Source organism: Glycine soja, chromosome 1 (assembly GCF_004193775.1).
Source record: "Glycine soja cultivar W05 chromosome 1, ASM419377v2, whole genome shotgun sequence".
Classification (NCBI taxonomy): Eukaryota; Viridiplantae; Streptophyta; class Magnoliopsida; order Fabales; family Fabaceae; genus Glycine; species Glycine soja.
Genome location: NC_041002.1, coordinates 53487694 through 53514380, shown reverse-complemented (window position 1 = coordinate 53514380; position 26687 = coordinate 53487694). Strand labels below are relative to the sequence as shown.

Genomic DNA, 26687 nt, shown 5'->3' with positions numbered 1-26687 from the left:
CTCCTTTTCCTTTTTTTTTAATGACAGTAACAATAATAATAAAAAAATAAAAAGCTCTCTTTAGTGCTTTCTTTATCGTCTAATTCTATGTTACTGAACAGTCTTCGTTTTGGAATTTACTAATCAGTTCATTTTTTTTTTTAAATCTCAAAAGCTCGAATCGTCACGACGAATAACGCTAGGTTGTTCTGCTCGACCAAAATAGTCTGCATGTTTTGCATCACAATCGTGATTGCAGTAATGGAAATGATTTTAAAAAGTAATTAGCCAATATTTCTTCTCTATATGGATATTTTTTATTTAAGTATAATATTAAATTTTAAATTAAAATATTATAACAAATTAAGATTACAAGAGATTATTGATAACTAACTCTAATAAATAAAAATTCAAAATTTAAATATTTCAGATTTGAAAAGAAAAAAAAATAATTTTATAAAACTTGAATATATAAAAACAATTTAACAGTGTAAGTAACTAAACACTAAAAAAAAAATTAAAAAGTAATTACTTCGAGAAATCTGAAACTTGGAAGAGAAATGAAGTTTTTAATGTGAAAGAAAATTTTGAAACAATACTAACAAAATTCTGAGTTTTTTTTTTAAATTAAATAATAATAAAATCACATGTCATAAGGAAAGAAAATTTACAAATTAAAAATCATTGATATAAATAGTTTGACACTTGTATTTTTTAATCAAGGATTAGGATTCTATTCTCAAATAATATCACAATTGTAGATATCATTTGCTTCTAAATAGGATCCATCCTATGTGAAGAAGATTAGTTGTCAAATACAAGTTTCATATATGTCTTGGTTTAAAAAAACTACAAGTTATCTCATTTTCAAAAGTAAATATTCTATTTTATTATACAAATAAAAATAATTAAATAGATTAATTTTACAATCAATATGAATGATTTCTAGAAAAAAAAATTATCAAACAATTTCATAAAAAAAAAGTATTCTCATTTTTTTACCATTTAGATAAATATAGTATTTTAGTACATGCAATTCACAAGATATATACATGTTATTTGTATAATTAAAATTTATTATAAAATATATGTGAAAATTAAAAATCAAAATCAATAAATATTTTTAATCTCATAAATTATATTTTAAATATATGATTGTTATGTATATTTTGATATAAGATTGTTTTTAATTATCAATAATTTCTACTAAAAATATCAAAAATTAATTTAGAAACGAAAATGAAGATAGTAGATAAAAAAGAGAATAAAAAACATCTAAAAATATTTTTATTAAAGAAAAACTTATAAAATTGTTATTGTTAAAAAAACTTTAAAAAATATTTTTATTTAAATATAGTTATAATTCATATACAAAAGAAGAATGCTTTTTAACTTTATTTTTAAAATATTATACATACATATATATATATATATATATATATAATTTTTAAAAAATTAAATATGTGAAAATTCTTTTTTTGAAGAGAATTTTATGAAAATTCTGAACGCATGACTCCGTGGAGTGATGATGCACTTTAGTTGTGTATGATACATCTGGGACCTAATAATTTGCATGCTATTTATGATTACGCCTGCTGATGATCGATCAATGGCATTAAACAAATGATACCAATGTGTGTCTGGCATTCTACACTCCTTCACTCATTTATTGGGCGATATAGTTTTTTCTTTTTTTAGAACATAGGAAATTTATAATGTAGGATTTTTTTTGAAGAGAAAATAATAATGTGGGATTAACAAACACAAAGTGAGTGAATCTGGGCTCATTTGGGTTGGCTTGCACGGGTTGATCAAAAAGTGAGTCCATTTAATTCAGTTTATTTTTTAGCGAGTTAAAGATAATCAATTCGGTTTCATCCATCACAGATCAGTGAATTTTACAAGTTAACTAACCTAAAATTATACACATATATAAAAAATATACAAAGGTAAAGTTGAGGTGATAAAAATTAAGGAGCTAAACAAAAATCAAAGCATCAATAGGTTCATTACTTTATGTCTCACAGTTTATATATATTAATGATTTGAAAAGTTTTTTTGTACGTGATAGGCTAGCATTACCAAACTACGGATTTAGATAGTTTATGGCTTTGTTTCTTGCTTGAGTTTGGTCTTTGCTCCCCAAGTTGTTTGCCATTATTCTTTTTTTATCCCTCGAGTTAATGTTATTCAGGAGTGCTGGTTTAGTTTTCGGGTTAGGTTAGTGTCAATTTAGTTGAGATTATCTTCATCTTGGGACTATAGTCATGTCTCTTTTTGTTCAAAAAAAGTAATTTTAAAAGTCATATTCAAGTTATCCTTTATTAGGATTATAATATAATTAAATAATTGAATTTACATGCTACTTACTTGTATTATTTAGTGATCGAGTTAGTGTAGTAAGTTGTAATTATCTTTTTTTTTTTTAAGAAAAACAATCATATTTCGCAAATCAATAATTGAATTTACATGCTACTTACTTGTATTATTTAGTGAGTTAGTGTAGTAAGTTGTAATCATCTATTTTTAAAAGAAAAACAATCATATTTCGCAAATCAACTTAACTTAACACGTGTGTAATCTAAGTGTATCTTGAATTAAGTGAGTCAGTCCAACTTTAACTTCCATTTTAAAGAGTTTTTTTTTTTTTTTTTAACCCAATCTAACTCAAACATGTAAAGAGCCTTGGCTCACAGGTTAGAACCCATATTAACCGTTATGAGTTGGTATGCCTCAACAACTTCGTATGTATCATAACACCACGTACTAGATTTATTGAAAAAAAAGAAGTTTATTATATATAGATAGTGTAAAAATCAAAAGAAAAAGGAAACAATAGTTACTCAACGAGAAATTATAATTATTCACCAATATGTTAAAATAGAGTTTTTATTCATGAGAGTAAGAATGTTTCCCACAAATATTAACATTTATTTATTATTTTTACATGCTTTAAAATTCTTAAAAAAAAATTTAAGAATGTTTTTTTTCTTCAATTTTTTTTGCGTGTCAATTTTTATAATGTCAAATATTAATAATTTATATTCCCATATCAATTTTTTAAAAGGTATCACCTCTAAATTTAAGTCACCAATATTTTTCAATTATTTATTGGAACTAACTACGAATACTTTTCTCATAATATTTTTTCGGAAGCACTTTTCTCATAATTTAGAAATGATTTAATTTGAGGTGTACTTAAATTTAAAAGCTTCTTGTCTGATTCTTTGAACAAAAGTAAATAGTACGATGAGTGTGCGACTGATCCCGCCACTAAACATAAAAAAAATGAAGGTATCCGGAAATTGATTTGGCATCTGAACTGAAGCAGATTACATTATTGAAGCGGGACCAAGGAGAAATGATGGTCCTCTACAGATAGCACATGGATGCCTGCGGTGCGGACACAAAAGGAAACAGCATCTTTAACACACACAATGCCATCAAAGTCAAGAGAACCAGTAACCCACCAACGCTTCATAAATGCACATTACCTGGCACTTCATGTTTACATCCATAATAGCTCAGACACAACCAACAGAATGAAATGAAATGTTTCAAGTCACAATTTCCATTATCACAAGAGATTGTTATTTTTTATACAACATTTTTTATAAATTCAGTCAGATTGATGTTAGCTTCCAAAATCCAAACAAATGCAATAACCAAATATAAGGAAAATTTCATTCAGTTATTAATAAAATTTAATCACTTAGACTTCTTTTTTTATGTATTTGAGATTGTACCGTCTGGGTCATATGTTACCGCAATTCATTCTTGTTTGATTTTAATTTTTTTTAATTGCACACTCGAGATTAAGAAATTATGTATTATATTGATCATCGTCAATCAATCTCTTGAAATTTTATAGATTTTTGTGAGTCAATCGATGATCAATTCTTTACTCTTCACTTAATATAGACAATCTTTGGAGTGATATAATAATCACATGAGACTTGAATGTTAAGATTGTGATTGTGAAATGAAAGAAATACAAAAGATAAAAGTCTAATGATATAACCTAAAAAAAATAAATTATATTTTATCGCTTGAATGCCGGAATAGGTCTTATTCAACTAAAGAAAAAACTTATACTAAAACAAATATCTTTTTAATTTACAACACAGATCTTTAATCATAATATATAGCACCTCATTGAAAAATCGAACTCTACTTGTGGGAACATTTTGTTAATTATATTTAAGTATCCATTGGGAAATGCCTGTTGGTAATACCTACAAGAAGCGTGTACCCTGCACCTTTGAAGTGGGGATGATAGCTAGATTTGTTTGTTTTGCACCCTCCTTGAGAGATTGCGGATTGGGAATTGATCCAAATAAAAATTAGAATTAGAATTGATTAATTGATATTGAAGATACGATCAAAGGTTTTTTTAATCACTGTTTTATTGAAGAATAAATAATATTTTTTTATTAAAAATTATGATAAAAATATATTTTAAAAATCATTGAGAGTATATTAAGAAATTTTACTAATATGCTACTAAACATCTGGCTATAATAAAAAGTGAAAGAAAATAATAGTGGTGGAATTTATCCTAATAAAAAAATGTTGGATATGCATCGCAGCACCTTCCTTATTTTCCGTTGAGTCAAAACGTCAAAGACATTAATTTATTTTGACACGAAATTTGTTCCAAAAGTAACAATCCCTTCTCCCAATCCCCCTCTTCCATTTCACAGTTTAGGGTCAATATTTAAATCGTTGCATTGATCTGAAGATATACTAGTATTACTATAATAGAACATGGTTTATTAAGTGTTAAAGTCCCAAAAGACGCGCAATTTAAATTTGTTACGCCACTCACGCAAGCCGTTTTTACTTTCTAAGTCTCTTTTGGCGTTGCATTTGATCCTCCACCCCACACAATCCAATTCAAGCTAATCATCAAATTAATCGTTCTTTCTCGCATAATAGTGTAATATCTTGCGAGTGATGTGTGACCAAACCAACTTGATGGAGATGCTAACCTATGTAAACAGCATCAAGAGAAGTTGTATAGGACTAATTCTTTTGTTTTGTTTGGGTCATAAGCCTTAAGATCTAGTTGGGCTTTAATTATTGAGAAAGGTGGTCCCATTGCTATTGGGCCCATATGTGCCTTTGCTAGGGGTAGCAAAGGGCCCAACATGAGTGTAGTATGTAGACACAACAACATACTCTTGGAACTGTAAAACATAGTTGTTTAACCACGGATGATAAAGGGGCCCACGAGACTCGTGTGGTGAGAAATTCGGGCCTTAAGTTCAATGCTGAAACATGAGCCCTGTAATATCACCATCGATCTTCCACCTCCAGTAGCCCAATATGGTCCCACAACAATAGAACAAGAGTAATCTTATTCTTGGCTTTGAATTTTGATGGATAGCATATTGGTTTTGGTTTATACGATAACGCGAGACAATCGGATATTTTTGAGTTTTTATGTGATACTGCTGGATGTGACCCATGTTTAACTAACCAGAAACAGTATGTAAATTAAATCTTAATTCTCTGCTCTTGTTTGGTAGGTAGATAAGCATGAGATTGATTTTTCTTTATTTTTGGAAAAGGAAAAAACATACACGTGTACTGTGCCAGCTTGATTATTTATTTTTTAAGAAATAAGAATTTATCATTGGATAAATTTTTATTTTTATACAATTAAAATTTATAAAAATAAATATCTTTGAATGTACAAATTATAGTTTAAATTTACAATAAATATTATAAATTGTTATGTAAGATTATTTTTTAACAATTGATATTTTTTTAAAAAATTTATTGAAATTCAATTTAGAGATATAGATAAAATAGGGTAAATTAAAAAATGATAGACGTTTGAAAAGATAAAAAAAATGTAACTTGAGATAGGTAAAAGATATTTTTTTTTACTAATTGTAAGAGTGATATCTAAAAGACATTCATATTTAAAAGAGAGAAGAAATAAAATATTAAAAATTTCTATTTGCAAAGTGGAAAAAGTAGAAATCTCACTAGTCACTCCACACATCATAAATTTTGATTTATAATATAAAAATAGATAATTATTAATCTTATAAAAAAAACTAAAAAGTTGTTTCTAGCTAGAAACAGGTTATAAAAATACATATAAAATTTGTTAGGATGCACCAACGTTTTTTTAATAGGAAAAAACATGTTATCAAGTTAAATTTAGTTTTCTTAAAATATACATTTAAAATATAACTTGTTAATATGCTTCTTTTAAAAAGTGGATAAGTGTGTATTAGTTTTCATAATTACTGACATAACCAACTTGGTTTTCTAGAGAAGTATATTGATAAATTATAACTTTAATTTTCTTAAAATACCCAAAAAGTATTAGGGTCATTCTCTTTCTATTTTTTATATTAAAAATTGTTTTTTAAAACAGTTTTAATCAACTTACTAGCTAATTTTACACTCATAAGTTATCAAAATTTGTAAATTAATTTAAAACAACTATTTTAAAAATTTTAAAACAAAAACTACTCAAGAAAGTTTTCTAATCTAATTTTTCTTATCCCCTCGTGTGAAGAAAACACAATACTGTTTAGGAATTAGCATGGTCCACAGTACTTCTTCTCCACACGATGGTCAGCAACTCAGGGAAGGCTCTCGCAACCTGCTAGATGCCATCTCCTTAACCTTGTCCGATTAATCTTATAAGATGTTCCGATCAACTTCATGTAAAAATTAAGGCCCATACTCGGCAAACAAAGGCAAGAGCCTCCCACCACCCTGCTTCAAAACATAAGATGATACCATTCAAACGAGATGTTTAGTCTTTTAATTTTAGAAAACTGAAAAACTGTTTTTGTAAAAAGAAACAAATAAGTCCTAAATATTTTTTTCCTTTCTAAAATATAAGTAGGTAAACAATGATAAATATAAATATACACAATCTTCTTAAATTAATTGGTATAAAAATCAATTTTCTATTCTTTTTCTTGACGTAATTGAGTCATCCTAGACTTGAACTAGAAATTTCGTCCGTGAAATAAATCATCACATCTACAATCTAACCAATTGGAAGAGAATCAATAGATTCTCCTTTCATTTTTAATGTAACAATTGGAATAACATTTTTACTACTTTTATTTTTATAAAATTGTTTTAATATAATGATATTAATTTGTACATTTATAAGACTATTTTTCTTTCTATCTTTTTTCATCAGCCATCACATCAATTATTTTATATCACACTTCTCCTTTTTTTAATCACACTTTCCTTATTCTAAAAGAAAATTATAGTACAAACACAAGTTTTCTGTTATTAATACTCCCAAAAGAATATATCTTCTATCTTTTTAGTTGTCTGCTATTGAGTTTTTAAAACTAAATTAAGAGATATATGCTATGTATTTTTTCTCACTAATATATTCAACATGTTAATTAAAAGCTTACATACCAAGAAAAGAAAAAAAATACTTGTACATGTAGCGACAACAAAAATAGCCTTTCCATGTAGGAATGTAGCAACTATATATAGCTACCAATAGCATAGGGATGCAACGGAAGACAAAGTCGCATTCTGCTTGTTTTTTGTGTAAAGGATTTGAGAATCAAAATTGTACCTCTTGATCCCTGAATAAGACTTAGGCGGCATAATGTTCGACAAACTCTATTCTTTTTTGCCTGAGTTAGATATTGAATTGTATAGATGGATTAGAGACGCACATAATAATCCTTTCCCCCTTCGCATTAAAGCCATACAGCAAGGGAGAATGTCCACACTAAAAGGATGGCCACGAAAAATACTCCTTCTCATTAAATGACAGTACTCAGTAGACAGTAGTGTTCATTATTCATGGACACAACCAAATATTTCTTCCGTGGTGAGGATGCATGCATTAGTAGAATTGGATAAGAGGTCTAGATTAACTTTTTTATATTAGAAAGGACCACATTTTTTTTTTAATTATATGGAAATACTTCATGTAACCAAAAAAATATGGAAATACCTCAAAATTAAGTTTCTTTCGGAAATACTACTATATATTTAGGTATGTATGTGTTTTCTAATTGTGTTAGGAGTCTCGTTTATAGTGATAAGAATAATAAATTTTAATCATACAATTAATTATTATAATTCGCGATCGTCCAATATTACTTATAAGGACTACTAAATCACTAAAAAGGCACCTTTTAATAATAGATAAAAAAAAGCGTTGAGATTTTTTTATTAATATTTTTTTTAGTATATGACGTTTTTTTAATTAAAAGTGTCCGTTTAATCCAATGAATTTATCAGAACAGAAGAATACAGGCTTCATCAAAATTAATCAAATCCAATAATATAATGATCCCTATTAACTCTCTCCCCTGTGAAGCCATACACTCTCAAGCGCCTCCATATTCGATCTTGATCCTTCTACATGGCTAATTAATCTTTTTGACTTCAGAATGCGCGCTGTTCTCATACATTGTACCCTTTTTGCTTTTGCCATATATCGGATATTTGGATTACCATGTCACCTTTTTTTTAAGGCACGCCCACCTAATTAAAGCCAAACATTGCAAGTTAATGCCAATAGAAATGCTGTTTTTCATCACGAAGGTGGTGCTGCTGCATGTAGTCTTCAGAACAAGTACACATAGGACACGTACTTAGGAATTTTGTTTTTCACTTCAATTGGTCGATCCTTGGTTTAATTAATTAAATAACTATGCACCATCAAGCTTTTTGCTTAAGTGTGTGGTGGTCTGGTTTGGATCGTGATTAATGATACTTAAAAAAAAATACACTTTTGTCGGATTGCTTCAAAGGATAAAGTTTGTGCCAGTATGCAGAGAGAATGAAGAAACATTTAATTCGTTTTGCATGCAGCTTGCTGTTTACTTTATACCACACAAATACTTTCAAGTTCAATATTGTCCAATCTCAGAGAGAATATAATGCAATCAAATTAAATAGTGGCCTTCGGGTCAATTTATATATATTCCTCTCCTGTCCCAAGTGCGCTTACGTGTAAGTTAATTTCTTCCCTCTTCCCATAGCGCCATGATTCAATTTAGATCATAAGCACAAGATCCGGAAATTAATTGATTAGAATACAGATATATAATAGCCCACCACGTGTGAATGACCGTACCCATGTTAAGTGAGTTTGATCACTTGGGGATAGCTAAGCCACATTAGAATATTGATCAGATTGCTTTTATGAACATCATCATTAGGATTACATAGGGCCTATATAATAAAGGAAAAATCTGAAAGGGGATTCAACAATAAGACTTTATTTAAAGCAGCAAACAAATTGTAACTTGATACAGGTCATGAAGTCATTAATCAGATCACGTAAGGTCATTCTGAGGGAATATATTTTTGCACCTAAGCCCCTTTGATAGAATTCGGTAAGGAATACCTGCTGCCTTTTGCCAAAGTTCAACAAGAACAAACGATTATGTAATGATGACAATGGACGTGAAGAACCAATAACAATGTGTTAATGCTTTGGCAAGGGATCAAATATTTAAGTAGTAAAATTTGAAAATTCAAGTGTCGAATTCCACATAAATTATTGTTTTGTATTTTTATTGTATAATTTTTAATTTGTAAGGGAAGAAATAAAGAGTGATGTAAAATAAGTAAAAGAATGGTAACAACTAATGGTAAAAAAAATAATAGAAAACAAAATAACTAACTAGAGAATTCAATAGAATGAGAATGTTAGGACCTAGTATGCCTTGTTTGTTTAGGATGTATGATTTTTGGATTTTTCTTTATCAATTAGGTGAATTTATCCTGTCCACATCTATTTGATTACTTGTCCCTGGTGCCTCACAATGACAAGCTTATTTTACCTACTTATCTTCCAAATGCCTTTGCAAAGATTCAATAGATAAAATGTATGAAGTTTTGATTCTAGATGTGTGCTTTAATACATGAACATAATGTTATCATCCTATGTCTAGCAATGAGTTCATTATGATGCCTTTTCTTTTTATTCTATTAGAAGTTATCCTTTGTCAAGGCCCTAACCCCTTAAAACTGATTCATGCATATTTTTTTAAATTTTTTATTAAGAGTTCCCTCTGTCGAGCATTTAACCCCTAATGTAAAGATGAATAATGCATGAAATAGAAATAGAAATAGAAAAAGACAATAGAATAGAAAACATCTGTTGCATTAATAAACATGGAGTATATCATACACCTCTTTGACCTTTTTAGGCCTGCCAAGGGTTTAGAAAATAGAAATAGAAAAAAGTAAAGTGAGTAAAAATAGTGAAATATGAGAAATAGAAAAAAGCATTGAGGGCACCAGGCCTATTTTACCTAGCTATCCCCCAATAACAATGTGTAAATGGTTTGACAAGGGCACTAGGCCCTAACTAGGGGTTTAACTTCTCATGGCCATTGAGGGCCTTACACTGAAATAGGGGTATAAGAATTGGTGGAGGAGAAGGGATGGAAGAAGGGAATAGAAAAAATGATGGGAGAGAGAATAGAATTCCCTAAGGAAGAGTTATCAGGCTTTAGGTAGGTATAAGAGTGCTCTAAGACTCGGTATGTCCTTTTTTCTTGGCTTGACTCTCTTTTTATAGTTGTTGAAATGGATTTGGGCCTTTGTACCTGCGCTTAGCGTGCTCTGCTCGTTCAGCGCAGGTGCATGTTTTCGCGTTTAGCGTGTGTTGTGCGCTTAGCGCGCCTTGGGCTAGGCCTGATGCTAAATCCTCAACTTTTCTTCGTAATTTTTATAGCTTTTTGCTTTTAATCTCTCCAGTTTTTATATCTGCAAGCCATAATTTGGAAAAACATCAATTCTTAACAATTAAGCTCAAATAACTACTAAATAATTATTTTTAAAGACAATTTCATTTTATTTTTTTTATTATCAAAAGCACATTTATTTAGCAGTTATCACAATGACATGATGATATGGATTATCAACCTCAAACAATAAAACAATAAAACAATATTAGGACAGTCCTTTAGAAACATTCAATAATCAATATTAGTCATTAAATTATTTTAATAGTTTATTGGAAGATGATGCTTTATGGGAAAGACAGAGACAAGGAGAGAAGATAAATGAAATGATAAATATGGAAAATAGTGTGATATAATTAACAAAAAAAATAAAAATAGAAAAAAAGTAAAGTGAGTAAAAATAGTGAAATATGAGAAAATTAACATTATAAGTTATTCACAAAAAATATTCAAATGGTTTAAAGAAAGAAATGTTAAAACATTTTTTAAAAAATAAAGATATAAAATGCTTTTAACCAATTTAATAAATATTGTTTTGAAGTCTTCAAGGAATGCACTTGTGATCAAATTCCACATGATAAAGAGAGATCCCATGCCCAGCCTCGCATGATTGAGACACATAATGAGCTGTTTTTGTACTTGCGACGACCAACAAAGTGGAAGATAATGATGAATTGAAACGAATAATGAATAGTCTTCCCTATATTGCCCAACATACTTTTATCCTTTCAACTGTAACCCTTTATAGTCTTCTTGTGCGTTTCTATATTCTATACACGGTTTTATGAACTTATTTTCTTGTCTAAGAAGTCATTCTAGACTCCTGACTTGTCAAGCTCTAACTGATAAAGAATTTGATTCTTTTAATTAAGGTTTTTCAATTGGAAAATGACACTAATTTAACATGATTAGAACTTGTTGAGGTTCAAAATAACCTTTAGATAAGATTCTAACACCGGAAAAATATTGATGATACGAATTTGGAGTCCTAGGATATAAAACTTTAGGAGCTTTCCTCTCATTGTACGAGGAAAATGCTTGATGTAACAGTTAACATTTTAAAATTCCGCACAAGCTCTCTATTGTACTAGCTAGGCATTAACATCCTGTTTTAGTAAACAAGCATTTGCTATTTTGATAGAGGTAAAAAACATAAGATTATGCATCTGTCCAAGCAGCAAAAATTGGCATCTGAGGCATAGAAAGCGCAGTCCTGAGATTGGAAGATAGATCCCAAGAATCCACGTTAGCCAATAATTTGGACACTGTTGAAGGCATTCCAAAGAGCATTGGCATGCTTGTCTTATCTGGGCTCTCTTCTCTTGAGCTACTCAAACTTGTCACCAGAGAAGAAGGATTTGACAAGTGTGTTCCCATGTTGCTCCGTTCCTCAACTTGGTGACGAAACATGTTATCTAAGTCCGTTGAGAAGGGCTGAGTTCTACAACTCTCGATTCTTTGATTCTGATCAAGCTGTTGGGGGCATGGAAACTGAACCATCTTCCATTCTGATTGGTTTTTGCATCTTTTCTGCATTAGAATGGTTTCTTGAGTGTGGTCATATGTAGAAGGTTTTTGGTTAACGGTAGCCTCGCTTCTAGTTCCATCATCCATCTCTCTTTTCCGCTTAGCTTGTTCACTGCTAAGAAGGTTATTGCTCTCCATAATTTTTTCCACGTCATATCTTGTTATATCAAAGTTAGTGACAGCATTAACTCCTCTGAATTTAATAGCAGCAATGTCATAGGCTTCAGCTGCTTCCTCTTGGGTACCTAAAGTTTTATTTTAATAAAGGTAAGCATTAGCTTCCCGTACCGACAATGGAGTATTATTATTATTTTGGTCTAAAGCATGAGAATGAGAATGATATCAAAATCTTATAATTAAAAATATTAATTGAAGGCATGATTTTTTATCCTTCTAAGCTAACAGCTTTGATAAAAGCTGTCTTCAGGACTAAGTGTTCTACAATATTTAAAGTGATTCTTGATCAGCCTTATATATGTGACTTAAAAGAAAAGTTCAAATCAAAGATTAACTTTTAAGTCATAAAGCTCACTCTCGATTATTTCCTATTTTGAAACATGTTACATGAAAAAATAGTGGTGACTAGCAAAGGAAATATTAACAACAAAACTAAAAAAAAAAGAATAAAGCAGAGAATGTGAAAGAACTCACTAAAGGTTCCAAGATATAGATCTTTGTTTCCGGCTACCCTTCCAATTCGAGCTTGCCACCTTCCATGTTGGTGGTGCCTGCTACCAAGTTAATCAGAATCAACTGAGTTTAGAACAAAGTTAATTCTTCTCTAGGTGTAAATCTTGTTACATTAAATTACAATGCATATACTGTGTAAATGCTAGCCTTTGAGACCTTGTTACTCCTCTGTACATGGAGGCCCCTCTTGAGAATCCGCTGCTTTTCCTGATTGGAAAAATTTGAATGTCATGGTTGCGAACATGGATTGGTTGTTCACTTCAAGTTGATACAGAAGCAAATATATTTACCTTCGTAAATGAGCAACATATTCTTGTCTCGTCATGTTCTTCATTTCCTCAAGTTCGTTTTGATAATTTTCCAACTGTTAAAAGGTCATACTTGCATTAGTTACGTTATTAAATCCTGGAAGCTGAATACGGACTCATTGAGAAGATAAATTAGAAAGAAAGTAATCATTACTGGGAAATTTATATGAGAGGAGGGTCCCCAATACTTGAGTGCGGCCATATCATAAGCTCTTGCTGCTTTTTCTTCCATATCATAACCCCCTATAATAAAAATTTTGAAATGACTTGTGCAAGCATTTATTTTTTTTCTTTTGCTATCATCATGAGCAAAATATTAAATGATATTTTTAACTTCAAGTTAATCTATCCTCAAGGAATTTGAACAAAATTAAAAAGAAAACTAATCCTGGATTTGGAAAATCTTACCTAGATAAACTGAGATTCATCCCATGTTTGAGTGGAATCATCACCGAATCAAAGATAAGAAGAAGAAAAAAAAGATCAGCACTAAATGCAGAGCTTTTCAAAGGAGAACAAAATTAAAGTCAATAGATTTGTTTGACCAAAAATATACACAGAAAAAGAAAAAAAGGTAAAGGGGTGCGAAAATAGTCGCTTTCTTACCTTGCCTTCCTTTCCTTCCTTGGCCCTCTTTCTTGCAGCTGTTGTCCCATAGATGAGCTTCATATCTACCAGTCCACCTATGCCTGTTGAACAAATATTCTTTGGAAATCAAAGCAAAAAATAAACAGTCAAATATGTTGTTGACATTAATCTTACATGAACCCTTAACTTCTTGAGCAAGGAGCACTTTAGAAGAGGTAGAAATTATTAAGCAAATTAGCGAACATCATTATAGCCTTATTTTTCAATAATACTTGTAATGTGCCAGAAGTACTAGTAAGATTTAGAAATGAGCAGAAGAGAACAAACCTTGTTACACCTCTATATTGAGATGTTCTTTGCCCAAAGGTATCTATGGATTTCCTATGAACTATTTGCTTCTGATTCTGGTCCACCATTTCAAGCCACCTTTTCTTAGTATTAGTGGCAACAGTATTAGTGAGAGCAGGTGAACTTGTAACACTGCTTGATCCTGAGGTAGGACTCACAGACAAATTCGATGAATGCAAATCCCCATATGTTATTGATCCAATGGATCCAGATTCGCCTCCATTACACTCCAAAGGAACAATCATCCTTGATTCTTCTGCATGTCTAGCATGAAAATCCCTTGAGAACCAACTCTTCAAACCTGGATTTTCATCCTCAGCTATACATGGGAGCTGGTGTTTGGAACCTTCTAAAATCACATCTTGGTTCCTTAAGGTAGAGTAATACGAGAATTGTTGCTGGCTGATATCCTCTTGAACGTGATTTAAGTTATTTGGATTGTTTAGTCCATGACATAAGAGTTCGTTGATAAGCATACTATTTAAGCTTGAATGCATTGCTGAAATAGTTGTCGTTGCTTCACAGTATATTAATAAAAACAAAGTATTCAAGAAGTTGAATAATTAGTAGTCACATAATAAATACTTACCAAAACAGAAAAAAAATAACATAACAGAAATTTGAGTTGGAACTAACCTTGTGCTTGTGATCTACTCAGAGCTTCTATTCCAGAGAGAGAAGCATTGGACTTAAGGGGCATGATAGGCAAGGATGAACTCATTCCAACGTGTTCACCTTCCAGTTCATAGTAAAGGCCATAATTATGGAGAGGTGTATGATGGTAAAAGTTTGGTGGAACTGCTTCAACAGCTGCTGATGAAGGCTGTGTCTGATGAAGGTGTGAAGGAACACCTATATTCATTTGTGGGGAGAGGGAGAAGCCTAACCAGCTATTTTGATAGTTGATGCTAACGGTATTGCCATTTTCTATAGGCTTCATCTTGAGACTCAGTATCACTAGAGTACTACTTAACTTCACTAGTTAACAGAAATTGTAGCCAAATTTAAGGCAAGACAAGTCAATCATTGGAAGATAAATAAACTACTAATTAGTCATTCTATATATATATCCTTTCCTCCCCTTGGAACCAATATTTGTTTTGTTATATATACGTAAATTTTTGTTGGTTGAAGAACTATGTAAATAAATCCAACCAGTTGGTGTGTGTATAAATGGGTGTGTCAACGGACAGATATGTATAGGGAACAAAGCAAGTTCCTTTAAACTAAACAAAAAGAATGTGTTCCAGCAAGCAATTCTAGGCATACTTCCCGCCTTCCATTGGGATCCGTGCATGAGAAAGACATTCCCTTTTGCTTTATTCTGCGCTCCCTGCTTCACTTTCCTTTTTCTCTTTTATTTTTGTTTACGGTGTTATTCACAATATTTCTCTTCACTATTCTATACTTTTTGATTAATTAATGTTTAAACACTCTATTATGAATGCTGTATAGCACGAAATATAATTACACGAATTAATACAATTTTCTTTTTTGAAGTGACTAATACAACATTATGTATCTAGTAAGTTCTTATTTATTAAAAGCATACAAATAACAATGTGATTAAAAGTTTATCATTAAATACTTATTGAAATTTTTACAAAACAATTATGTTACATATTATGATAACGTTATGAATTTATCTTTTGCTTAACTGGTTTACACTATTTTCTAATATTTCAATTACTTAATTTTTTTAACAAAACAAAACTTCTATCATATTTTTTAAAATTTAATCACAAAATTATCATATTCTAAAAGGAATACTTGATTTTATTTATAAGTCACAAATTAACCTATTAATAATGATTTTCAAATTCTGTCCTTTATACTATTTTTAACACTTTATTATTAGGGAAACTTATTTTTTCATGCACCATCCATTCACTCTTCTCACTTCAAGCAATTAATGAAAATATAAATATCTCTTCAAATACTTCATTATCTTTCTGTTAAATAATTAGTTTAATTATCATAACCATTATCAAGAGGTTGATAATAGAGAATAGTGATTCTTAACTTGTTAATTCTTGATGATCATTGGGTAAGATTTTATTATAAGAGAGATTCAAAATTGTCATTAGTCCATATTCATTGATGGAGATAATGGAATGATTAATGATGTGTGTTGTTTGTTAAGGCGGTAGAAGAGAAATATTGAGATTGAAGGTTGTTATTGGTCTATATCCATTGATGAGGATAGTAGAGTAATGAGTGAATATTAATAATGACGTGGAAGAGAAAATGTGAGTGATAATTTAGGTTAAACATTTAATTAGTTATTAGTGAAATTAATTGGATGTGTAATTATATTAGGGTATAATTGAAAACTTATTTTATTTTCGGACATATTTAATGACTTAACTTTCCTTCCTTGGTTTTATGATTTGGTTAAAAGTGACTAATAGATAGGACTGAGTATTTAATTTTTAGTTAATATATTGATATTGGGTTGTTTCTCCTTTAATCTCCTTTTACATGCCATTATTTAATATTACTCTATATTAAATTATGTCACTTTTAAATGTAAAATGACATTAATTATTTTTTTTCTAACAATGGACTGGTTTCTTCAAACTTAAAAAAAAAGCATTTTTTTTATATACAGATATATTTACTTATCAAAATAAGTAAAAAAAAAACTTTTTTTAAACAAAAGCAATTTAGATAAATACATTGAGAGTTATTTATTTTATTAAAATAAATGTTTTTTTTTCAAGAAATAAATTTAAACAAACCTAGTCAATACCCTCAAGAAATAAATGCATGAGTAAATATATAGCTAGAACTGCATAGTGTTATTAGTCATTTATGAAATAATGGTATTTGTTAGATTGAATTATTTTATTACAGAAATTGGTATAATTAATCACTTTCTCAAGATAAGTGTATTACCTTAAATGATAAATAAAATGAGACGGAAGGAAAAAGTTGATTAAATCATTAAAGTGAGAAAAATGTGATTATTTTGATGTAAAAGCATTAGAGCAACATGTGACTATCACTGTTCTTAATATTAGTAAGGAAAAAAAAAAGAGCCAAGACATGCAGTCCCGCACTGCACGCAAATAAATAAAGAGGAGAAACATTATTTGCATTTTATAAAGTATTTTTTTGAGTTATTCTCATAACAAAATAAAAGTTTCAATTCAATAATTTACATTTTTTAGTACAAAGCTTTGTTACATAAATTATCAAAATAGAACTTCAATTTTAACTATAAAAAAAATGATACCTAAATGATATCTAACTTTAAATGCAACTACCAACTGAGCCACTATGTTGTGAGACCTTATATAAGTTATATGATGTCATAATTTCAGTCCTTATTATTTATACGAGAAAAAGATGCAACTACCAATTCAGAAAAGCTCCCCAAGTCTCAACAAGTCCATATGTCGGCATGCCCATTTACTCATCGCTGGCAGGCACTAGCTAGGTTGCAATATTTACGGAGAATGACGAGCTGCTGGAAATATTTACCACTTTATTTTTTTATCACATTAGTGGTAGAATAGGTACTTACACTAAATATTATTTGTCAACATGTTAATGATATGTTAAGACTGTGAACAAAAGTTCATCTAAAGCTTAAAGGATTATTACCTAGGATTTAATTATAAATAATTTTCTTGTACAATTGACGTTAAAGAATTTTCATATAATTAAAGAATTCACCAAATAAAATTCTTGCCTTGACAGTACTGGTGAAACCTACCATTGTTGCATTCAAGAACTCAGCAACGTTTTCATCATTCAAGAGTAGGTTCCAGCACGTTCATGCATGTAATTAAGGTGAATGGCGTGGTGTCCTACAAAATACTATAATTGGGTCAAATCGTGAGGGCGAGTGGGTTACGGAACAAAGGGTTCCATTATGATATCTTATAAGATTTAATCTGACCCATTGTGACATGGGTAGCCATGATTGCATAGAAGTAGAAGAGGGAGAACTTTTGTTTGCGATTTCTTGAATAATAGAGTAAAAAATTATTGAGGTGCTATATGCCAAATCCTTTTTATGTGCTTTTGGGAGGCCATGATTGTATTTGTACTCAATACTCACAATAAAACCAAAAAGGAGATAAGTCACCAAATCTAGTCGGGGCAACTATAGCTAGCTAGTGAGTAGTCTCAAGCTTTGTTACACCTGCATGCAGCTTTGTTTCTTTGTTTCTTTATTCTTTTTCACTTCGGTTTTGATTTTTCACAATTATATAAAGCACTTCTCATATATGCACATCCCAACATGGGTCCCTCATAGGTATCACAATGAAACACGGGATAGATGAATTCTAACGGAGACAGAGAGAAACTGTGCCACTCCATGTGGTGCAAAATTGCAAATTAAATCCAATAAAAAAACTTAAACATCATTAACGTCAAAACAATGTCTGTAGGTTATTGCCTAAGCATTTTGGTGGGTCAATTGGTCTACTCTAGAAAGCCCTGATCCGGCGGCTATTAAGAGGCATCTCATCAGCTTAAAAAGAGAGAATGAGAAATGAGAATGCAAGAACAATGAACACTGCAAAAAAATGAATAGGATAAAAAAGTAAGATAGGAAAAGAAGAAAAGGATAAAAAAGTAAGAATGTGATGTAAATTAAGAAACTTAACAAGTAATCATATAAATGATTATGCAAATAATAAAATTAATTTTATAAAAGGTATTGATGGTAGCAATAAAGAATAGTGCGGAGGGTGTCCGTATAAAATGATGTTAACCATGATAGCAATAATAATCATTGTCATAGCTATAATAATAATAATAATAATAATAATAATAATTAAAAAATAATGTTTATAATAATAATATCAATAATTATGATGATGACAATAATAAAGATATTAATAGTGATTAGAGTATGATAATGACAATAATAACAACATACCAACAATAATACATGTAGGATAAATACTGATGTAATGGAAAGATGAGGATAAAATGAAAAAAAAAACTATTTATTGTGTTCTACATCTCCTTGACACAACTCTTCTTTTAGAATAAATTTTTAACAAGTAAAAAAATAATATTAATTGATAGGTTACCAAATTATGAATTTAAATAAAATTGATATCATATCATATTCTATCTTTCTTATCCTAACCATTATTAAACAGGTCTTAAAGTCTGCCCTCTGAATCAAATTAGAGATATAGTAGGAATGATTAAGAAAAGGAGATTGACAAACATATATACTTTTTATATGGTACATACATTAACTTTTATAATTACTACTATTTAAAATAATAAAAGCTTTACGAGACATCTCGCTAGTTGATTACAAACAGTAAGGTACTGAAATTGCTAAACTACAATATCCTTGGAGGTCCAAGTGTACGAGAACGCCATATGAATCAAAACAGCGGCAACAAACAGGAAACAATGTATACGGAGTCCTAGTTAAAGTGTTTCTTTCCCCTTTTTCAATGAAAGTTCTTTCTTCCGTTTACTTTTGGCCTTAGTAGTAGTTTTATGTAGTTATTCTATTACGATTACAATTTGGTAAGATTGTTTACATGAAAAAATATTTTTGATTTGTTGTAATCAGTCTTTTCCATATATCTACATGTGTAATTAATGTATAATTGCATTCCATTCCATCGGAAAACGATTATATGAAAACCCAACAACCAAATTCTTTTACTAGTTTCACGCTGGTTAATGATATATAATATTTTGTCAACATGCATTTATTAATCACTTACCACATCATTGGTGATCAATTTTTATCTGTTTTCCGTACACATTTATATTTAATTTAACAAGGGTTAAGAACTTGGTGTGGCCGTAATATAGATGTATTCCAATGTCTAAACAATGAGAAAGACATCAGATTTGAATAGAACTTGGCTCCTTTCCCAACAGTGTATAAGATAAACCGGGTGGTATTTCTTTGAGTCCCCACTTTAGAAGCAACTCACCATTATTTATTTCAGTCTCTTATAGCGTGTGCAATTAGCGGGGACTGCCCATACAAAAGTTTCAAATTTAGATTCCCTTTGATCAATATCATCATTAGTTTGCATGCAAATTTGCGTGACCAAGTTCATGGAGACAGAAATTCTATAGCCCATGATTTGGTTTGAGAAAAAGAGATGGGCAAGGGAGTTTGGCAGTGAAAGAAAGAAGCACAGCAAGACTAGGAGGAATGTTGAGAAAGAAAAAGAGACCCTCTTTTTTTTTTATATTGGTAATGATTAGTGTATCCACTCACCAAATACTAGAGATCAATTAACAGTTTGCCTGAAAATTATGTGACATGGCCAGTAAAGTAGCTCCTGTACTACCTCAGCAAACTTTGCTTTCTTAGCATTTCACTATCCTTTTCATGTGGGGCGATGGGGAAGCGTATCTTGATGCCCTTTTCTCGACATTGTTGGCTTTGAGGTAATTGATTGCTACTTCCCTAATTAGTAATCTATCTGGGGTATCACTTTCTGAAAAATTAAATGTTAATGTCTTACTGATATTTCTTTTTGATTTGTATAATTTATGATACGTAGTTGATATTGTCAATGAAATTTTGTAGTTGTAGTGTCAATTATTTAGCTAAAAACCTTCACGAGAATCAAATTAGAAAGATTAACAAAGATTGATGATAATAATTCATTATCGTGATGCATATTTTACCCCCCATCTCTTTGATTAAAAACAACTGAATAGCTAAATGCCCATATGAAGATGTAATAACAACCATATCATGTTAATTCCCTTTCACTAACAAAGGGTCAAGCTAATTTTAGAGACTAATCAGAAGTAATTAGAAACAGACTCTTAACCAAGGGCGGGATGGAGTAAGCACCCTTCTCTTCTTTGTGTTGCTCTCTCATCTTTTCATGGTGTTTGAATCGCTTTTGTTTGGCATTCTCTTCCTCCTGGTGCTCTGGTCTTTCATATCTTTCAGCAATAACCCTCTCCAAATGTTTTTGTCAATAATTTTATCACAGATCTTTTAGATATGTTATATGGATAGAATTGACGAATATGTTCTCTTTTAGTTGTTTCTATCTACTGCCATTAGACACTCTTAAAGCGGGCTTGAGGAAGTGTGACACGAAAAGTGAGAAATCAAAGATCTTGACTATAGCACAATAAAGATACTCAAAGGAGATGAATGGCATAGGTTAAATAATTTGACATTACAGAACATTAAGACCTTTAAATTTATTAAACAAAGTTATAAAAGCGTGATAAGAAATAAAAAAGCAAGTCTTGTTGCAGGAAGAAGCGTTATTTGGAGCAAAATTAAGACAGCCTATTTTCAATAGAAAGATTGATATATCCTAATCTTACATCCCCATTATCTCTTGTGATGTTTTTCTTCTTTTTACAGGGATTAATTTTGGGCATACTCATATTTTATAAATTAACGTTTTCCTTTAAGTTGATCATGTTAGCAAAAAAAAAAACAAAAAACTTGATCAATGAATATCAATCTTCGGAAATGTAAAAGAAGCTTGTTTTAGAAAGAAATTGACACAAATCCTAACACCCTTTTGTTTAGACCTTTAACGGATGGAGGTAAAAAAATTAAAAAATAAAAAGATATCTCGTCCACAGGGGAGACCCTGAGTGCAATGCAAAGATACCCCAGTCATGTGACCAAAAAGAATTTGCTTTGGGCAATATAGGGCCGCGCCTAAAACATTCCTTGCTGCATGTCTAGCAAAAACGCTAGTGTTCATATCTCTGAAATCACATACCTAAGCAGACGATAGAGCAAACGAAACTAAGAAAGGGAGACACAGAGCAGCTAAATAAAAAGTACTAGTGTACAACTGCATTGACGAGGAAACTAACGATTTTTCAATTATCGTAAAATTGTTCATGTTATAGCATTGAATACCCAAGGGTTTTGAAGTTTGATTGTTCTGATGTTTGGGTTGTTTTATCCCCTTGGTTTTGACGTTCAAGGTTGATTTACTGAAGAGTAGAATTAAGAAAATAAATCTCAAAACTATAATATGCTTAAAATGTTGGCATAACAATCTTAAAACTGCAACTTAACATACAAATATTTCTCATAAGTACATTATACTGGATTTGTCAAATGTTTTTCAATTGTCTTCTCCCTGTAAAATTAAGGGATGCACCGTATCGATCAGCTTATATACAGTGCATTGCTGATGAAAAATCCGAAAACAATTTCAAGAGCTAAGTGAAGTTGAATAATTTTTTATAGTACAGAAATGTGCAACATTATTCTGAGTTCTAACAATTAAATATAAGTTGAAAGGAAATGGTAGGCTCAGACACGCACAAACACTATCATCGCATAGCTAACGACTTGCTTTGGTCCTTATCAGAATCGAGAAATGTTTTCGGTCACCATAGCCCTTGGTCATTATAAAATTTTAAAAAACAATAAAATCAGCATTAGAAGAACCTAATTCAAAATGTAAAGTTAAACAAACAAAAAAAATGCGCGCAACTAACAATAAGAATTGGCAAAAGATTTGCAAGAAATAAGACAGACATGTCCCGAGAAGGAAACGCACTATGGAGAGATAGGGAAGCAGAGCGATAGAGGGAGAGTAAAAAAAACTCATTCTAGATGATTTTCCCAATGGAACAAGTCCAAGCTTAAGGCCCATATTTCCCAATGGAGAAAACTATACTAATTAAAAATTTAAATGTTATAATTTTTACTATTAAATTTTAATGATGACATTATTGTTGGCTTTAAAAAATTTTCTGACCAACATTGTTGAGATTATTTTTTGGTCAATGTCAAATAGATTTTTTGACCGACATCGACCAAAGTTTTTTGGGTCGACATCAGATAAGACTTTTTTTTTGTTAACACTAGGATTTTTTTGGCCGACATCGACCAACATCGGTAAAAAAAAAACCTAGCTAATTTTTGCCAAAATATTCCCCGAATTGACATTGATCAAAAAAAACTTAGTTGATGTCAATAAAAAAATATCCCTAACCAACACCGACCAAAAGAAATAGTCATGATCGATGTTGACCAACAAACCCTAACTAAAGCCAATAAAAAAAATTTCAACTAGCATCAGCAAAAAAACCTAGTCAACATCGACCAAAATATAGTATCAACTGATGTTGGCAAAAAAATATTAATGATCGTCGTCAACCAAAAAAACCTTATCGATGTTGGCCAAAAAGACCCTAACCAACATTGACAAAAAATCAATCACGGTCAACACTGATTGAAAACCCCTACTCGATGTCAATCAAAAAATATTACTAATTGACATTGACTAAAAATCCTTGCCGAACTCAACTATAAAATAACTCTATATAAGATCGACCAAAAACATCCTTGACCGACGTCGACCGAAAGTGCACTTACAAACGTCAACTGGAAAAAAGTCCTAGTTGATGTCGGTCTAACAATGTCTAGGCCGATGTCAGCTCAAGTTGTCCTAATTGAGGTAGGCTGAAAATACCTAACCAAGATCGATTGAAAATAATTTTGATTGAAGTCAGTTGAAAATAGCTCTTAAATGGACCGATGCTAAGTTTTTACTTTTCAACATTTAATTACTAAATTTTGTAAAAAAATCTTTATAATATTTAAATCGATATAAATTGAATATGACTAAATCCATATCCACTTAAATGAATTGGATCTTAAATCTAAATTATTTTTAAAAAAATACAAATATAGATTTAAGATCCAATCCATTTAAGTAAATATGAATTACATTCTTAAAAATTCAATTCATCTTCACCGCTGTGATTACATGACGAACAACAAATTGTAGCTCAAGAAAGTGAATGGATATATGATAATAGGATATATTATCTGCATACATGATATTTTTATAATAACTTTTTATATTTCTCTTGGTCACAATAAATATTATATTTTCTTCTTATATTTCGCCAGTTAAAATATATAAATTATATCGTAATAATTTCCTATTAATATATATATTGAGCACCAAGCAACCACCAAAAGCAAGATTCACACCAGAATAACTGTAACACTAAGTAATAATTTACATTTTAATAACTATTAACCCTTCTGATTTTGAAAAAATAACAAGGATATATTTTCCAAAACCGTTACGGTTTTCTCAAAAAAAAAAAAAGAAAAAGAAAAAGCACCGGTACACTTCCTTGCCCTACTTCACCTTTAACAACTCTTTTACACAGACATGAAACAACAAATTAACCTAAGTATTACTTCGTTTAGTTATTTAACGGAGGACGAATTGTGATTAGTTTACGTGGTTAATATAATGGTGATCAAAGGTTTATTCCGCCATGACAATATTGCAGGGCCATGCAGAGGAAAATGCTTGCAATTGTTGGAAAAGCAAAAGTTGATTTATGTTGGCCAGTTTTTGACGGAGCAGGGCTCGTTCGGACCGGAGCCACTCGTTTTCGGTTCGCAAGCGGTTACCGTGGTGAAGGAGAAACTGCAACCCATTGTTCAGTTCCCGGTTTTCAACCCTAAATAGGTTCACCTGATTCCGTAAGTTCTCTAGGTGTCTTTGTTTACGCACGCGTGACCTTCGGGCAGATTCCCGGTTCGATATCATTCGCCTCCGTTTTCGCTCCTCCATGATGGATGCAACGCGGTTCGACTCGTCCGAGGCCAGTTTTTCTTCGGCATGGGCTCGGTTTGGGTCGTCTGAACCGGAACTCGAAGTGACGTGGTTGGGGTCGGGGCTGGTGGGCTTGAAGCCCAAAGAGTGAAGCCCATCCCAAGGCGTGAAACCGTATTCCAACGCCGGGAATGGGTTTCCCTGAAAAGAAATAGCAGAAAGCATGGTAGGAAACTAGAGAGGGGAGAAAGGAAGGAAGGAGAAAGGGAAGAAATGCAGCGTAGGGGTTTCATATTTATTGACGTGTCGTAGGGATTGGACTACGTAATTGACGGCATTTTGGAGGGGCATTTTGGGGGGAAAAAACTACTGGGAAACTACGTTCATACATCACTTAGCTTTTGAGTCAGTCAGCACTATAGGATGGTGGGGTTAAGGGTTATGCGCATTTTCTTTTTAATTTGGTGACGTCAGCGGACGGGTCCCAGGAAAATATTTGATTTTAAGCTTAGTGTTAACATCCACATTTTTCTATTATGAAAAAAATCATCTTTCACCAAGTATCAAGAAATAATCTTTTGATTGATTATTTTAAGCAAATGTTAAAATATAATCTTTTATTACTTGTACGTTAATAAAGGATTTATATATGTTTATTTTACTATACAATTTTAAATCCATGACTTTCTCCAATTTCTATTTCTTTGCAAAAAACTTAACTCTTTTAATTTTTATTTCTTATTATTATCAAAATTACTTACAAACTAATTATTGAATAGAAAACAATTTTATCAAAAGTTATTATATTATCTTATAAATTATAACCTTATTATAAATAAAATGGTTATGTTTATAGAAATTATTATCATAATTTGTATTAAATATTAAACATTTTCTATTAAGTTAAGAATTATGAATTGTTTATTTAACGAAAAAAAACTCATAAACAAAAATAAATTTTATGTCTCACTTTTAAATATTTATTTATTAATAAAATCATTAAATGAATTTTTTTTTTACCATCTGAAAAAATGAAAGATATTTTCCTTTCGAAGAATAAATATAATTTTCACAGTCAACATTTAGTCATGAAGGAAACTTACCCCGTGGGGGCCATGCTTGACACGTGTGGGATTCCTTGAGTGTGTGAGTATGAGTGTCCAATGATTGGAAGGATTAATGACGTTGATCCACCGTTCTTAGCCAAGCCGGAGCTCGCACGTGTTATACTTATACATATTCAATAATAAGAGTGCTATAGCTATAATAATAGTGTGCACTGTGCAGTTGTGCACCACTCAACACAAGCTAATTGTTCATTGAATATCATGACATCAATGGTGAAAGCTCCGGTTAGCACTACGGGTAAGTGACGTCCAATTATTAACTTGTTTTATTTCAATATTCTTATAAATCGAATGCCAATAGGTTAATTTAAACACAAGTGGCCGGATTTCGTTGTAGGTCATCAGGCCGCATACACATATTGTGGAGTGAAAATAAAGTACTATCTCAGTATCTCTGTGTATATGATTTTTGTGAAGAATCGTGAATTTTATAGTTTGAGTTAAAGCTAGCTATTTTATTAGATCTATCCATTTGCCACTATGTTAAAGCCGCCAAAATCGTTAACAGCAACTGTCAAATTAATTAATATATGAATAGAAGTGGTTGACGAAATTCACGCTATTTTTCTTCTATTATACTCGGTGGAGGAGCTTCATGGGAGCCGGGGCAGTCATGAACTCATGGGCCATGGTCCCCCAATTTTTTTTCATCCCTTTTAGCAACTATAGAATTTCTTTATAAATGAACTGATTATACTCTTTGCTAACTCAGGATATGGATAACTTTTATTAAATAACATGCATGATATTTCCGTTGCACTATCACCTGTATGCTACCATACGCACGTATTAAATGAGACAGGCAATGCAGCTACGTATGCGAGACAGGAAGTTATGTTTTCTAATAAAGATTAACCATCAATAAAATTA

General features: G+C 30.9%; 2 protein-coding genes and 1 non-coding gene across 4 annotated transcripts; all 3 read right to left on the bottom strand.

Annotated features, from left to right (window-relative positions):
• Positions 1–11661: 11661 nt before the first annotated feature.
• On the bottom strand, positions 11662–15321 carry LOC114422588 (AP2-like ethylene-responsive transcription factor ANT). Of its 2 annotated transcripts, none has more exons than XM_028389024.1 (9): positions 14795–15321; positions 14138–14675; positions 13829–13911; positions 13631–13639; positions 13377–13465; positions 13205–13278; positions 13071–13121; positions 12876–12955; positions 11662–12469 (listed from the first exon to the last, which is right to left on the bottom strand). In XM_028389024.1, the coding sequence occupies exons 1-9, from the start codon at positions 15096–15098 to the stop codon at positions 11856–11858; spliced, it is 1842 nt and encodes a 613-aa protein (XP_028244825.1). In that variant the 5' UTR covers positions 15099–15321; the 3' UTR covers positions 11662–11855. The 2 variants fall into 2 exon arrangements, with proteins under 2 accessions (XP_028244825.1, XP_028244835.1); XM_028389034.1 differs by having other exon boundaries at positions 12876–12952; positions 14795–15320.
• A 7089-nt stretch (positions 15322–22410) lies between these two features.
• On the bottom strand, positions 22411–22504 carry LOC114368755. Its single transcript, XR_003657408.1, has one exon. It is a non-coding gene; the product is annotated as a small nucleolar RNA snoR126 (small nucleolar RNA).
• A 1599-nt stretch (positions 22505–24103) lies between these two features.
• Positions 24104–24940, bottom strand: LOC114422578 (basic leucine zipper 4-like). Its single transcript, XM_028389012.1, has one exon. The coding sequence runs from the start codon at positions 24913–24915 to the stop codon at positions 24397–24399; it is 519 nt and encodes a 172-aa protein (XP_028244813.1). The 5' UTR covers positions 24916–24940; the 3' UTR covers positions 24104–24396.
• Between the last annotated feature and the right edge of the window lie 1747 nt (positions 24941–26687).